Source organism: Liolophura sinensis, chromosome 1 (assembly GCF_032854445.1).
Source record: "Liolophura sinensis isolate JHLJ2023 chromosome 1, CUHK_Ljap_v2, whole genome shotgun sequence".
Classification (NCBI taxonomy): Eukaryota; Metazoa; Mollusca; class Polyplacophora; order Chitonida; family Chitonidae; genus Liolophura; species Liolophura sinensis.
In genome coordinates, this window is record NC_088295.1 from 48,546,031 (window position 1) to 48,561,384 (window position 15,354).

The 15,354-nt window shown below is 39.3% G+C and overlaps 1 protein-coding gene across 1 annotated transcript; it reads right to left on the reverse strand.

The window, feature by feature from the left end:
- On the reverse strand, window positions 1-15,137 carry LOC135461632 (activating molecule in BECN1-regulated autophagy protein 1-like). Its single transcript, XM_064738816.1, has 15 exons — window positions 14,969-15,137; window positions 13,833-13,951; window positions 13,500-13,558; window positions 12,832-13,015; window positions 12,115-12,290; window positions 11,183-11,281; window positions 10,471-10,634; window positions 7,502-9,928; window positions 6,168-6,377; window positions 4,939-5,049; window positions 3,953-4,138; window positions 3,401-3,498; window positions 2,505-2,561; window positions 1,453-1,600; window positions 1-707 (listed from the first exon to the last, which is right to left on the reverse strand). The coding sequence occupies exons 2-14, from the start codon at window positions 13,938-13,940 to the stop codon at window positions 1,457-1,459; spliced, it is 4,023 nt and encodes a 1,340-aa protein (XP_064594886.1). The 5' UTR covers window positions 13,941-13,951; window positions 14,969-15,137; the 3' UTR covers window positions 1-707; window positions 1,453-1,456.
- Between the last annotated feature and the right edge of the window lie 217 nt (window positions 15,138-15,354).

Consider the following 15,354-nt stretch of genomic DNA (forward strand, 5'->3'; position numbering starts at 1 on the left):
CAGAGTAACCCCTCCACAAATACAGTTGTTCTGTCACTGACAGAGTAACCCCTCTACAAATACAGTTACCCTTCCACTGATAGGGTAACCCCTCCACAAATACAGTAGTCCTTCCACTGATAGAGTAACTCTTCTACTAATATAGTAACTGTTCCACTGATAAACCCATCCACTGATATAGGAAACCTCTCCAATCATATGTTAAACCTCTCACTGATACACCTTGGCATGTGCTTCACAATCCTTTCCCTGATAGAGTATTCCTTCCAATGATACAGTAACCTCCCCACTGGTACATGTAGATTGGCCCTTTAATTATAAAAAAATATACCAAAACAAAATAAAAAATAAGACCTTCACACCGCCAGGTCAGAAGTCACAATGTTACAAACACTGCAAATTTAAAGCAAAACATCTGCATTATCTTGCACTTATACTGACTGTCCCCATCATAACTTTATTTTTAGACACATCAGTGTTAACTCTTAAGTCCCTACTGCTGTGGCCTTTGTGGTCGATTCTCACCCTCTGCCTGGTCAGTCTGTGTTGCAGCAGTGCGCCGTGCCCGATGCAGCGTCTGTATGGCGGCGCTTAGCGTGTGGGAGATGTGCATTAGGTTTTGACGCATGTTTGTGCTGTCCATGGCCCCATCCTCGGCTTGCCCAACAACATCAATATCCTCTTCCTTATCCGTTATTGTTTTCGGCCTAATCAAAGGAAGAAGAACAATCAAGGTGAATTTCACAGGAAAATCAGCATTAAACTGTAAAATTGATAAATTTATTTATTTATTATTAGTGTTTGATCTCACACAGGACAAGAGAATGCTTGTGATGAAACACAACATGTGATCAAAATATTGGCTCATCATTTGAAAATAATGATATAAAATAATGACCTGATGTGGCTTAACACTGAATGAAGGTGAAATACAACTGTTAAAAATTAAGAGAGTGAGAAATCTCTCAGAGTGCAAACTTTCATTATGTTAGATGGTGAGTCAGAAAATGTTTTGAATTTTGATGATTTATCATGGCACTGAACTTCACTTAAACTGAAACACTAAAATTTAAAAAAAAAAAAAAAGTTCTCAAATCAAAAAAATATATTGAGATTGTCATTTCAATTGATCAACTGCTAGTCACTGGTTAGCACATGCTCAATTTCTTGTAAAGTTGGTTATTTGGTATCAAATGATCGATGCTTAATTTTCAATCTTGATGCCCAGGTCATTATTTGTTCTCATTGTGTCATTTTGCTTTCAATGAATTCAACATAGTGTGGTATAAATACAAAAAAACAAAACCTTAAAGTATATCAAATAATTAAAACTCATTCCAATAATATCAACAAATCAACAACGTATCTGGGATTGAATCAAGAAAATCATGGTCAAAAAACAAATACAATCAGAACAGTAACAAATATATATATATATATGAGGCACCCTACCTACTCACCCAGGGCGGCAGATATGGAGATCCCCGCGGTTAGTACCATAGATGACACCCTCCCCAACCCCGGGCAGCCAGCGGACGGAGTTAACGCTAATGTGAGATTGGATCTCCATGTCACAAGGGTGGTGGATATCAGTCACCGCCTGTAAATATAAAAATGAACAATAAGTCACTGTCTGCTAACATAAATAATAGTCACTGGGTAATTTATAATCCTCTGATGTCTTGTATAAAGTTAGTAATGTTTTGTAAGAATGGTGGTATTATAAGTTACTGTGAACAATTATATTTCAACTGTGATATTCATGATATAAACATAAAAGACTTCATGATATAAACACAAGTGACTATGACTTCATGACATAAAAACAAGTGACTTCATGATATAAACATGTGACTGCATGTCATAGATACCTATGTCTTCATAATACATGTATGTCTCACTCAACAACCCAAACAGTCTGTTTTCAGACATAACCGTAATTTTTTTTAGCTGTGACAAAACCGTTCTACACATCTGTCTGTTGGTCCTTCTGTCTGTTGGTCCTCCTGACTGCCAGTCTTCTGTCTGTTGGTCCTGTTGTCTGTTAGTCCTTCTGGCCGCCAAATTTCTCACATCCTGTCATTTAACCTGGTTTATCTGGCCCTCCTATCTTTTAATAAGGGCCATTTACTTAACAAGGGGCCTGAGTACAAGATGACATGAAACCTATCTGGGGATATCGCAGCTATTGGGAACTATTGGGCGCATCCCTCCCCTCTTTCCTTTCCGTATGCCACACCAATTTAAATTGATTCATGGGCAGAATAAATCTTTTTTTCTAATGTTGGAGGGTATAAATATAAACCCTAAAATTGTCTAATTTGAGGGAAATATGGGAATTAAATTGGCTGATTTTCTGTTTTATCTTTATTCCATTTTTGGATTTTTTAGTGTCACCTTGCCCGTAAAACATGAAATAAAATTAATGTCGCCTTATGTGGGAAAATACTGAATAAAATCATCGGACAGATCTGACAGAAGAGAAGAAAACAGTGTACACATACCTCCATGGAAGCTTCCCCAGCCTTGGGCTGTCGTAGTTTGTACACTTGACCCACAACCTACAATGACAAACACATGCACGAATCTCTTAAAACACACAAAAGCCGTGAAATTCATCTGAAGCGAAACCACGCTGCAGGATGAGATTAGCATGTTACTGACTCCTGTTCATGTGTCAGTCCCATCATTTTAAAGAAAATTCACATCAACAACCAAGATTTCGCATTACATTAAATGACCCTAAATGACGTAAAACTTTGACTACAACAGAGCATTTTTGGAGGTAAATAAATGTCATGAGATATTACTTTTGGTACTAAAATTTACATTTTCCCAGTAGGATATAAGCCTATCTTCCAAATAGTTCTCAAAGGACCTTTCTGAAATCAATAGAACTCCCAGGATCTATAAAAAAATGAACAACTTAGTCATGGACGAAATGTTAGGTTACTTAGAGATACAGGTATAAGGTATAACCAACACATATGAATTTCTGAAACTTCTCATACCATATTGTACAGCACAGAAAATTCACAGTCAAATTTATTTATTTATCTGTTTATTTGACTGGTGCTTTATGTCATTCTCAAGTATATTTTACTCACCTTGAAGGTCACCGTACGACGGGAGAAAAACGCAGCACAGTCATATTTCAATGATACATATCAATATAGCTTCTTACTATCTCTACATTTGGATCATGTATCTCCAAAGAGTTAAATGTTTTCTACTGACACTGTCACTTTGTGGTCTGGCAAAATAATGCGTGCTAACGTTTGCTTGTGTACTAGTCCATAAAATCCATGCACTTGTAGCATGCCAAAAATTTCAATGTTTAAGAATTCTATTTGAGTCCGATGGAAGAAGGTTGCAAAAGCATACTGTACACTGTGCATACCTGACTGGTAGTGAAGACCCAAGACAATCTCCTGGAGGCCAGTCCAACCACCAGGTGTGTTTTCAGGGGAGATAAGCTGACAGATATGGCATTAGGACCTGCAGGGAAAGTGCATGTGCTCTATAAGAAGATTATATACATGTACAAATTCGTTTCTATTACATTTCCATTATGACCCCAACACAGCAGCCTTCATATTCTCTTTAAATTTCCATGTAATGATAAATTAATATTAACATGTAAATCCTTATTCATGTTAAAACCTTAATTAATCGTATGGCAGAAATCAAATGTATAATTATAGGTAACCTTATTTGTCAGTAGCGGAATGGAAGACCATGAGTACATTTACTGATCAATTCATATTCTTTACAGAAAAAAAAGTCCAGAGTGAAGTGATTTCGAGTTTGAATTCAGCCAATTTACTCAGTGTCCCAAAATCTTATCTACCAAAAATGTAATCAAAAGAGAGCATACATTAAATGACAGGAAACACTGCTATTCAAACAACACAGCTCGCAAGACTGGGAATCTTGCTGGAAAATATTGTACCAAAACTTTTGGTGAAGAGGCAATCCCCTCTGGATCCTGGAAGCAAGGAGAACACCGCTAAGATGGTGTCGTCTGGAAAACCTCGATGACTGGGTACAAACGTGGCGAGGAAGGTGCCGTCCTGGCTGATATCACAGCTGGCATCATTGTGAATCTTACAGTGAGGTACCACAATGTTGGTGTTGGCTGCAAACAGACATTTATACATATATATATATATTTATTGGCTAGGTGTTTAACACCATACTCAGGAATATTTATTTACATCTAGATGGTTTTGTTGACTATTAGAGTTTCAATGGAAATTGCTATGTCAAGGGCTAGAAGACACAACGCTTCTCTGTAAGAAAACATGTAAACTCAGCTGAAGATCGTGGATTTATCTACAAAATATATAATTCCATCAATCCATTCCAAACCAAATAACCTAAAAATACACTGTGTAAAGATGTTGGCTGAATAATTATAGCAATTTATCATTTTTCTATGTCCTATGTAATTTATGCATCTTAAGATTTCATTGATACTGAGACACTTTGAAAAGGCAAAAACAGACAAACAACCAGTGGAAATGAAAGGTGTTTATGAAAACAAAATGGGATATCGGTCAACTAACTACAAAAGAATATTGCCATGGCAACAGAACGTCTTTACCACTTACAACCATCATGTTGGTCTTCATATATTTGCTTTGTTGCTTGGACTGTTAAAAAATGTCACTAACTTCTGTGTTCTAAGTTTTCACTGTGTGTCCATAGATCTGGGTAAAACCTTTTATTGGATATATTCAAGGCTTCACAAAAACTATAACTCTCACAAGCTCACAAGCAATACCTTCACAATATTCCCTCAAGCCATGTAAATGAATATAAAGGCTTACAATGGGCCAAGGTCATAATGAATAATTAATAAGCTCTTTCTGATAATAAATGATTATGGCTTAATGTCACACCGGCAACATTTTAAGCGATTCTGTGGTGACTCACCCTGAGAGATGTCTGGTATAACACACCGACTAAAGTCCCAGCACTGAATCCTGTGGGTCAGGTTGATGATGTTACTGGCCACAGCCGCTTCTCCTGTTCCCATGAAAGCACCTGTGCCAAATAGACCGATCCTATTTAACTTTTTTCAATAGTATGACCGCATGTAAACTAGAGAAAGAGGACATGAGCCCAGTATTAAAAGTTCACCCACAGCGTATTTTAATTTATTTATTTATTTGATTGGTGTTTTATGCTGTACTCAAGAATATTTCACTTACACGACGGCGGCCAGCATTATGGTGCGAGGAAACCGAGCAGAGCCCGGTTGAAACCCATCACCATCTGCAGGTTGCTGGCAGACAATCCCACGTATGGCTGGAGAGGAAGTCAGCATGAGCTGGACTTGAACTCACAGCGACCGCATTGGTGAAAGGCTCCTAAGTCATCACGCTGCACTTGTGCGCTAACCAACTGAGCCAAAGAGGCCCCAAGGGTACTTTCATGAACAAATGACTAAAGTTTTGTGAAAGTGATCCCACACCCCAGGGTCAGGAAGGTGTATGAGACTGAAGTCAGACTAAGTTGTCAGTTGAGATACCATGTGTCATATTGTATCCCAAGTTTTAGCTTCAAAACAGTTTACTGTGCTGAAATTGTGATCCACCTTATGGATTTTCATTTTAATAATTTGTTTATTATTATTAGAGTTTTGTTTTCATGACAAAAATGAAAATAAGCATTTTTATGCTTAAGACAGTTTCATGTAAACATGGTAAACAAAACAACACAACAAATGTTTTTTCCTTCTGCATGATGTAGTATAAAATTTAGAAGTAGATGACTGGAAATAATAATGACTGGACATGAAGATAGCCACCTTCGGTCTTATTTACCAATATGGTTTTCTGACACATACTCTGAATTCATAATTTCTTTTGTTGGCTGTCTACCAAGAACATGGTGACTTTCTCTAGTTTAATAATGTAATATTTTTATATTAAATAGTCCGGATTAACACCTGCTTTAATAGTGCTACAACTAAATATATGCAATTGTGGCTGAAAGTCCTATCTGGTTTATAAATAATATCAAGGTGACATTTATTAAGCAATAAATGTTTTAGCTGAATAAAAACTATCTGCATCAGTCCCTTCATGCATCACACAAACTCTCCACTACCATGCGAGGTGGCAAATAAAATAAAGATATGTATGTACCATGGTAGCTACCTGCGATGGCTCTGTTGATGGCGGCTTGTAGAGCATCATTTGGTCGGTTAATGGTCTCATCCAGTATACTGACGCCATAGTGGGGATGTAGGTGGCGGCGTTGAAGTGTATGCCAGGTGCGGTCCAACCCTTGCAGTGCAGATTCCGGAGGGGCGGGGGCTTCGAGGTTAGGTCTAGAGGGTCCAGGCACAGGTGATGAACTGGGGTAATCTGATTAACAAGGCAGGTAATACAATGTAGTAATCTACAGGTAATTCTGGTACATTTTAGTTCTTTTTTTAAATTATGTTGAGCTCTGAAACATCTTTTTCTCTAAATATGTACTTATTTTGTTTGCCTAGGGTTCCACAACATACTTCACACACAGGACACAGTGCATATGGCAGTTGTCAAATATGTCTCGAGGAAAACCAAGAGTGTCCAAAATTAACTATTGCCCTGTTCTGAGACAGTACCTGACAGAACTCCTAACACAAGGATGGGTCTGAGCAGTGAGAGCTGAATTTAAACCTGCAATGTCACTAGTCATGTGCCTGAAAGTAAACCAGTGACCCCTGAAAATTTAGTCCACTGCTATACCAGAAATGTCAATTTGAAATACTTCTGATGATGTTGAAGACAATTTCATGACAACAAATCACAACTTACTACAATTTTAAGATGCCGCATATTTAAATTCTCTGTTTAAATGTTGTTTATTCAAGTACATTCTGAGGTCATTTTTCTGAGTAGACTTATGAAATTATACTTTTTGTGAACGCCAGAAATCAGTCACCAATCCGCCTATAAATCAAAATAAAATGTGCACAACTCTCACTGGAAATTGCCATTTGACATGTTTATTTATTTATTTATTTGATTGGTGTTTTACACGGTACATAAGAATATTTCACTTATACGACAGCGGCCAGAATTATGGTGGGTGGAAGCCGGGCAAAGCCCTGGGGAAAAACCTTGACCATCTGCACGTTGCTGAGGGACCATCACACATACGGCCGAAGAGGAAGCTCTTTGTTACGAGAAAAGATTGAGGAATTGGTAACCAATCAGCAGTGATTCTGCATTCATTTGATCAAGAATAGACATATAATTACATGTAAATGTAGCAATAAGTTTATGAACCCAAATTCTTCAACATTTTCAACCACCACTGCAATTATTTTGTTTACTGGAAACATAATGGAAACATTATGAGAGAACTATGGGGTGCACAATTTTATGAAGCTTGCATGACACAAACAAATCATATTTGGTGTCATTTTCATAATAATTGTAGCATAAATTCCACTGAAAATAGTGCTTATAAGGCCGAAAGGTTTACAATAACAGCTCACCTGACTGGTCAGTACTGCTGACTACAGGCACCTGTGGCTCCACCTGGTGTTCAGTGATTGTAATCTCTGGTATTCTGCCAGGTGGTGGACTGCCCTGGCTGACTGGGCTATTTGCCATAGCTTCATTCCGCTCGTTTTGGAGAGCTTGCAATCGAACGGAAAATCTTTCTCTCATGGCAATCATCCTACCAAGGACATTTATTTCTTGTGCCAAACGGGAGGTCATGTTACTTATACTGACATGTTCATCACTCGCATCACTACCAGATAAAACTGGTACCTGAGGCTCATAGGTCAGCCTAGTTGCATAGGTCCGCTGCAGATCTGGGTTTGCATTTTCTCTCGGAGAGATTCTACTTCCTGAGGCAGAGACAGTACCTTGTGCTGTTTCTGCACTTCTGCCATGCTCTGGAGGTTGACGGTCATGATCAAAAGTCACTGAATGATCTGCAGAGTACAGAGGATTGCTCTCTGCCACATCTTCCTCCATGATCTCAGAGGGTCTAATGTTTACTGAGGGTAACACAGATGTTGCAAGAAGGGCCTCTGAAGGAATCCGTCTGAATCCCAGCAGACTCAAGTCGGGGGCAGGCCTGGTTTGTGACTCCAACACCCTCCTCGGGGAAGACTCTGGGGGCAGACCACTTTGTGGTGGAGATCTAGGAGATGATCCTGTCCTGCCACTGCTACGCTGCAATCCTGTGGCACGAAAACTCCCCCCGCATGAATCTGTATTCACTACACCTGCAGAACTTCCAAGAATACCATCTGGTACTTGACCAGGTGCTGCAGTAGTATTTCTGCTACATGTTCTAAATGGCAGAGAACTGACAAGTGCAGCCTGATCACAAGCTGTGCTGGGGGGAATTGAAGTCTGAACATGTGAATCAGTTCCAAGATTAGGCTGAACCCTTGATATCGCAACAGGAGCCTGAACACTTGATATCGCAACAGGAGCCTGAACACTTGATATCGCAACAGGAGCCTGAACACTTGATATCGCAACAGGAGTCTGAACATGTGAAACAGTTCCAAGATTAGCCTGAACACTTGATATCGCAACAGGAGCCTGAACACTTGATATCGCAACAGGAGCCTGAACACTTGATATCGCAACAGGAGTCCGAACATGTGAAACAGTTCCAAGATTAGCCTGAACACTTGATATCGCAACAGGGGCCTGAACACTTGATATCGCAGCAGGAGCCTGAACACTTGATACACTAGCAACTGGAGCATGAACACATGAAACACATGTACTGTAAACTGTTGTAGACGGTGTCACAGCAGCTGAATTAAATATATCACGAATATTACAGGTGGTAGCAGCATCATTAGAAAGGACTGCAGAGAGACTGGATGTGGATGTGGAGCATGGTGTTTGACTTGCAGTTACTGTCGTCACACCAGATTCACAAAAAGCCTCTGTGACAACGGAGTTCCCAGAACCCACCAGAGAGCACGATGTGACCGCGTGCGACGGCCGTCGAGAGTCTGTAGGACTTGAGCAAATATTCTTAGCACTTGTTATAGAATCATGTCCCTGACTAGGAGAGGACGAGCTCTGAGATGTGCTCGCAGACGCAGAGGGTTTCCAGATCCCTGACTCCTCCCTACCAAATATCACAACTGGCCCCGACTTCTGAGCACTGGAATGAGAAGCAGAGCCACTAGGCAGGGAACAACTGTCCTGTGCAGCGTTAAGTCTAGTCCTCAGGATGGAGTTAGAGGCACCCCCAGGGCTGGACAGTCTACCAGTACCCCTGGGGCATGTCCCACTGTTTGGGCTGTGTTCACACATTGTCCTATTTACCCCAGAAACACTGGCCAACGGAGAAGGCAGAGTGCGTCTAGTGGAATTCCCCCAGGTTCCCATCACCGACTCCACCTGTGACGAGTCTCTCGGAGAGTAACTCGTCCTTGATGAATCTGTGGTTGTGTTAATAAATAAAGGTCTTTGTATGGAAGATAAGTCTCTTATTCTGAACGCTGCATCTCTGGAATCACTAGAACCTGAGGTTAGGAGTTGGTCTATCCTTTGTGAGGTTGTGGGTGGGGGCTGAATTTCCCTTCTGGGTGGCGGGCTACATGCCCCACGACGGAACCCCCGACCACCTGCCGATACTTCAGCACTCACAGCTGAGCTGTCCCCAGCCACACTCGCCCTCTCCCTCGCAGAACGTAGCCGAGCTTGCAGCTCAGGACCTTGTGGGATAGGACGATTCAAGCCGTGCTGTTCAAACAACATGGCCCGTCTCGCATCTTGAGTGACTGTGGCAGCATAGCTACGAGAGTTCCTTAAGCGTGCTGTGGTCTCCGTCACATGGGCAGCGTATTCCTGAGCCAGATCTAGAGCATCCTCGTGTGCAGGAGAACGAGGGCCGATGGAAATTATGTCATGTTCATCACTGTTATTGGCACCAGCTCCTACAGACAAAACAACACAATTTTAGCTAAATGAAGGACTTTCATTTTTGTAATATCCTAAACTTGAAGAAATACATCAGTTAATATTTTTATATAAAATGACTGAAAAAAAAAAAAGGCTGATAAAGATGCTTAGGCAATATATTTCACAGTGAAAGATACTGCTTGGGTAATATATTTCACAGTGAAAGATACATGAAAACTAATCTTGAAAGAAGAATGTGAATCTGTTTAATAATATAGAGGCTTGACTTGTCATATACTGGGCAAAGCTTGTCGTTCTGAGACAAATAGCTGTTGTTTATGAGAAACAGTGCTGATAATATTCTGAAAACAAAGTCAAATACGTCCCTAGCCAGGCTCACCAAATCTAGCTGCACCCAGTCTGTCTTAGTAAATATTCCCTCAGATCTAGTTAGACTGTAAGACAAGGTATAAACTAATGTTCTGTCACTCCTCACAAATGTAACTGCCCGTGTAAGAGTGAACCATCAAAGCATAAAACACCAAACGGAAAATGTTTGGTTTCCAGCTCAGCATACCAGCTCTGTACAGTGGATCCCCAGCATTTATGTCTGATGTGTTACGGTTTTCACTGCCATGGCTACGGTCGTTCTGATATGCTTGGAAACGGGTAAGCAGTGTGCGATACCTCTGTCGTAACATTCTCTGTCGCGAATCATAATGTGAATCAGAAGACGGATCACTGAAAAAAAATCAACAAACAAAAAATTAATAAATCCAATATTAATAGTGATATTTGGATAAAGTATAAAAATTTTTTTTCTGTAACAGGCATGATTTACTGCAAGCTTTTGCTTCTGCTGTGAATTTGTTAGTAGAAAAACTTTAACTGGCTAAAAAAAATTAATGCTTTACATAAATTTGTTCATACAATCGGAAAATCTCACTATGCACAGTGAAAGACAAGAAGATGCTCTTCTAGATAAAGCTACTGTCAACCTACTTTGGTGGCTCAAGAAAAGTGTCCATTATAAAAGGTGTATGTGATGGCAACTTACATCACACAAAATAAAGTATTTTTCCACGGAAATTTATGCACACGATTATTATGAAAAAAGTGCTAAAATGATATGTTTATGTCACTAAAGATGCATGATTCAAAGAACTGCAAATTAATTGTATACTCCCTAAAAATCATTCAAAATACTGATTACAAAGGCGACTGAAAAGGGGTAAGTAGGATATGTGAAACTATTATTGACAAGTGCCAGGGCTGAAGGCGTAACTGACCTGATATGCGAGATGTGTGTGGTATCATCTCGCTGGATGGTGGAGCCATTAGCTATACCTGTGTACAGACAGTGTCCCAGAGGCCCAAACCTAATCCACCTGAAAACAACACCTTACAAGTAAAACCCAATATAACCCAGTATAACCCAATACAAGTACTTCCCTAATCCAAAAGAATGAATGATTATGGCTTAACCCTAATCCAAAAGAAGTTAGAATTAGCTTAAAGCGAGGGACAGTCAAGTGCCCTTGTAAGGTAAACACACCTATCTTATTTACTTATTTACTTGATTGGTGTTTTATGCCGTACTCAAGAACATTTCACTTATATGACGGCGGCCAACCATCCAACTTCACCAAGGAATTCACAAACTTAAAGATTTTAGCTGAAACAGCTTGAGATCGGATTAAAACATGACCTCACTGGTAAAAGGCCTGACAGTTGGTGCGAGTCTGTAATTTAAGCATCTCAGCCAGCAAAGCTCTATCATACATCTCATTTTTGTGTGTGACCTAAGAAACTGCAAACATGGAATAATATTCATGGTATATTGAATAAAACTTTCAATTAAAAAAAATCTGTTCCATTTACAAAAAATTGGTACAATTCAACAAGTGCTCATGTAAGAGAAAAAAAACAAGACAATCCATTTGACACTCAGACACCCCAAGCAGAAACCAACACGGGGAGCATTTAACCATTGCAATCACCACTAAATACATCAACAATACATCCACATGGAGAATTTCCTCACAAGTGGACCATCTGGTTTGATAGCTCAGTTGGTAGAGTGGTAGGAGCTATTGAGTGGAGAAACTCTGAGGGGAGGGAGTTCAAGTCTCACTCAGGCCAGTATTTTTCATCGGTTTCAGGATACTTCTTTCAGTGCTGGAAATTCAAGACTTGCTGATGTATCTGAGCAGTGTCCTACCTGATCCTCTCAAAATCCTCCCTGGTCCTGCAGCATGTGAACGGCTCAGGTTTACACCAATCCCAAAAGAACAGCTCATTGGACGTGGCGAACACAAGAACGTGGTCTGAGGGGTGGAAGGCCATAGAGGCGATGACGTGATCTCCAGGGGAGCGGTACACCTCACTACCTCCTCCCTGAGGACAAACAAGGTTAAAAGAAATCTGAAATTTGCTGAGAGTCTAGAAGTTATTTCTGTAGCCAGTTCTTCGCTGCAAGTGTTGTCCTGTGTGTACTAGTCCATAGCCACATTTTTTCATCTACAATTATCAAAATTAATGGTACTGTATTTCACCTAAACTTTGGCATGTAAAGATGCACTTTCAAGGTGCATATATAAAGGTCTTAAAAGTCTTTTCTGATATCAAACTTCACAAAATAGTGGCCTTAGAGTGTGGAAAAATCAGTTAGAATCAAGCAAAATGTGCAACTTGAAAAATACTTACCTTAAGTTAAAATAAAGTCTTTTTGTCTGAGCGTTGCAATAACAAGAAATAATCAAAAAATATCTTGCATACTGTTCATATGTAAATTCTACACAATAATTTAAATGTCACAACTGAATTGCTCAAATCACAATGATACTGTGTGAAGCTTCCTTGAGTTCTCATATCCATGTTCTACACTTCTCTAATCAAAGTTTGCCTTTAAACTAAGCAATCCCCACTGACAACTTACATGTAGGTCCCAGATTCTGACCTCTCCCCCCAGGCATCCTGAGGCCAAGATCTCACTGGAGGATGGGTGGAAAGCTAGGCACCATGGCGTACGGGGATGGCCAGTCAGGACATGGGTACACTTCCCGGTAGCTAGGTCAGTCACTCTCACCGAGTGATCCCCATGGGTAGATGCTATCTTCCTCCTAGTTGTTAAGAAAGGAACAGGGCGTTTGACTATAAAACATGTTTGATTTGAGCTTCATCAAATACATGTATAATCAGCTGACAGACTATTACTTCATCATTTAAATAAAAATTTAAGCAAACTGCTATCCATGAACACCTTTTCACAGCAAAAGTGCACTCTGAAAGAAATTATATGATTGCGACTTAAACAAAAGTGATACAAGTCATGGATAAACTATACTGTACTAATATAATAAAAATACATGTTAAGATCAATCAATGAAACTGTGAAACTCTAAACATGTACAAATGTTTGGGCTGACAGACACAAGGAGAATTCTCTAATACTCTATTGGTTTTGGATAAGATCTTGCCTAGATTACATTACATGTACTTCAAGGCAACAAAACATCTGACATTTACAGATTTATGCTGAGATTATTAAGGAGGGAGAGAAATACTGAACGCATGAGCTTAAAACTGACTTTACGCATGGGTTACCTGTCTGCACTGAAGTCCATAAGGAAGGTGGACCGAGCTTGGCCCAGCAACTGACATGACTGTAAAGAACAAGAAAGTACAAAAAGATAAAGTATTATAATATACATGTAGTATGAATAAAAACATTTTTTTTACTTTAATCACATTACCAGTAAAAGTAGTAGATGGTTGCAATCAATCTACTTATAATGAAAACAAGGTGTGCCCTCAAAGCCATGTAACAGTAAATACTTTCAGCAAAGATTACAATTTACCATGCTTATACACTGTAACAACGGATCAAGCGGATCAAGGAAACAAGACGTGTGAATAATGATTATATTACACAATTACCTGATTTATTGTTGGGTCTGCTGCCCTGGCCTCAAGTAATTCCTGAACGCTCCTTTGGTTTTTGGTCTGACCACATTCTCTCCTGCTAAGAAATTTTGGCACACTCATCCTTCTAGACCCTGGAAACAACAAGGCACCATGTACGTTAATGATAATCTGGACATAGTCAACAACTCATGAGTAATCTGGCCCATGCATTTAATAATAATTCAATAATACATCTAGTAGTCATCAACTTTTAAGGGTAGCCCAGACCACTTCTGTGTGTTTAAACTTCACAAGAAGAGGAAAGGTTGATACTTCCATGGTATGCATATTCCATTAAAGATCTGTTAATAAGAGGACAAGAATTATACATGCATACATGTAAATAATAATAACAATAATAATATGTCAATTCACAAAACTAAACATAACCATTCTATGGTTCTTTGTAATGGTTTAAATCAGAAACATTAATTAATCTATTACCTCAAAACATTTATTAGAAGTGTTATTATGAATTAAGCATGATTTATGATAAAGTAAAACATGTGATAACTTTTTAAAGAGCTGTGACTTGCCCAAGTACTGTAGAGCAAAGTACTTATCACCACAACAGTACCATGTCACTGATGTAATATGCTATATAAATGTGCATACTAGTGAAACCCTCTGACAGAACCTTACACCAATTCTGAAATCATCACACTCGCAATGAGGACATAAAATGATCATTTTAAAAATACTTTAAAGTACTACATTTAGGTTACAGTACAACATTCACTAATACTAACAGACACATTTATCCAAACTGAATTGAAATCAAGGCGCCTCATATGTCTCTTATTTTCCATATCTCTTCCAAGTAAATTTCATAAGAGTTAGGTGTCTTCAGGGCACGCACATCCATCGGTATATATAAAAGGGGAAAATTTTGAGTACAGGCCTGACTAACTAAACACTTGAGTCTTCAGGTTGATTTCAAAAACGATAACAGACCTTCATTACTTTTCTCCACAAAGTTTGTACTATGCTCGTCATTACCAACAGGCTAGTATCAACACGTTAACCACTGAACAAAGCAAAGCTCGGCCCAGGAAATAGTTGTCTGCTAATGCTACAACAACAACGGCAGCAGCACAGCAATACCTCACCTATTCAACTTTCAATCACTTCAATCACGCATCTTCTGCAATTTACCTCGCCCTTTGAAAACAGTCTTTTTTACGTCGTCATTGTGAATGCATTCAACTGTCTAGTCCATTATGGCCACCGCAGCTCGAATTTTTGTATGGCGATGTGGTCTTTCTTCGTCAGGGTAGACCGAAATTAGTCGGTCGAACGAAGATATTAACCCCACGATTTATTACAAAATAAGGAAAGGACTTCCCAATAAACATATTTGACACGCAATCAAGTAAAGATTTTTTCAGAGAAGTTTAATATGGATAATTGAAACGAGAATCGCAAGCGCAAATGAGCGATCTGTCCGTCTTTTGACTACTACCTCTAATTGAAATGAGAATCGCAAGCGCAAATG

Excerpts from the sequence above, each read along its gene's own strand:
- LOC135461632 (XM_064738816.1), bottom strand. The coding sequence starts at position 13,940 with ATGAGTGTGCCAAAATTTCTTAGCAGGAGAGAATGTGGTCAGACCAAA. Across the intron at positions 13,559-13,832 it reads CAGACCCAACAATAAATCAG|TCATGTCAGTTGCTGGGCCA; the intron begins GTAATTGTGTAA and ends TGTTCTTTACAG. Across the intron at positions 13,016-13,499 it reads ATGGACTTCAGTGCAGACAG|GAGGAAGATAGCATCTACCC; the intron begins GTAACCCATGCG and ends CTTAACAACTAG.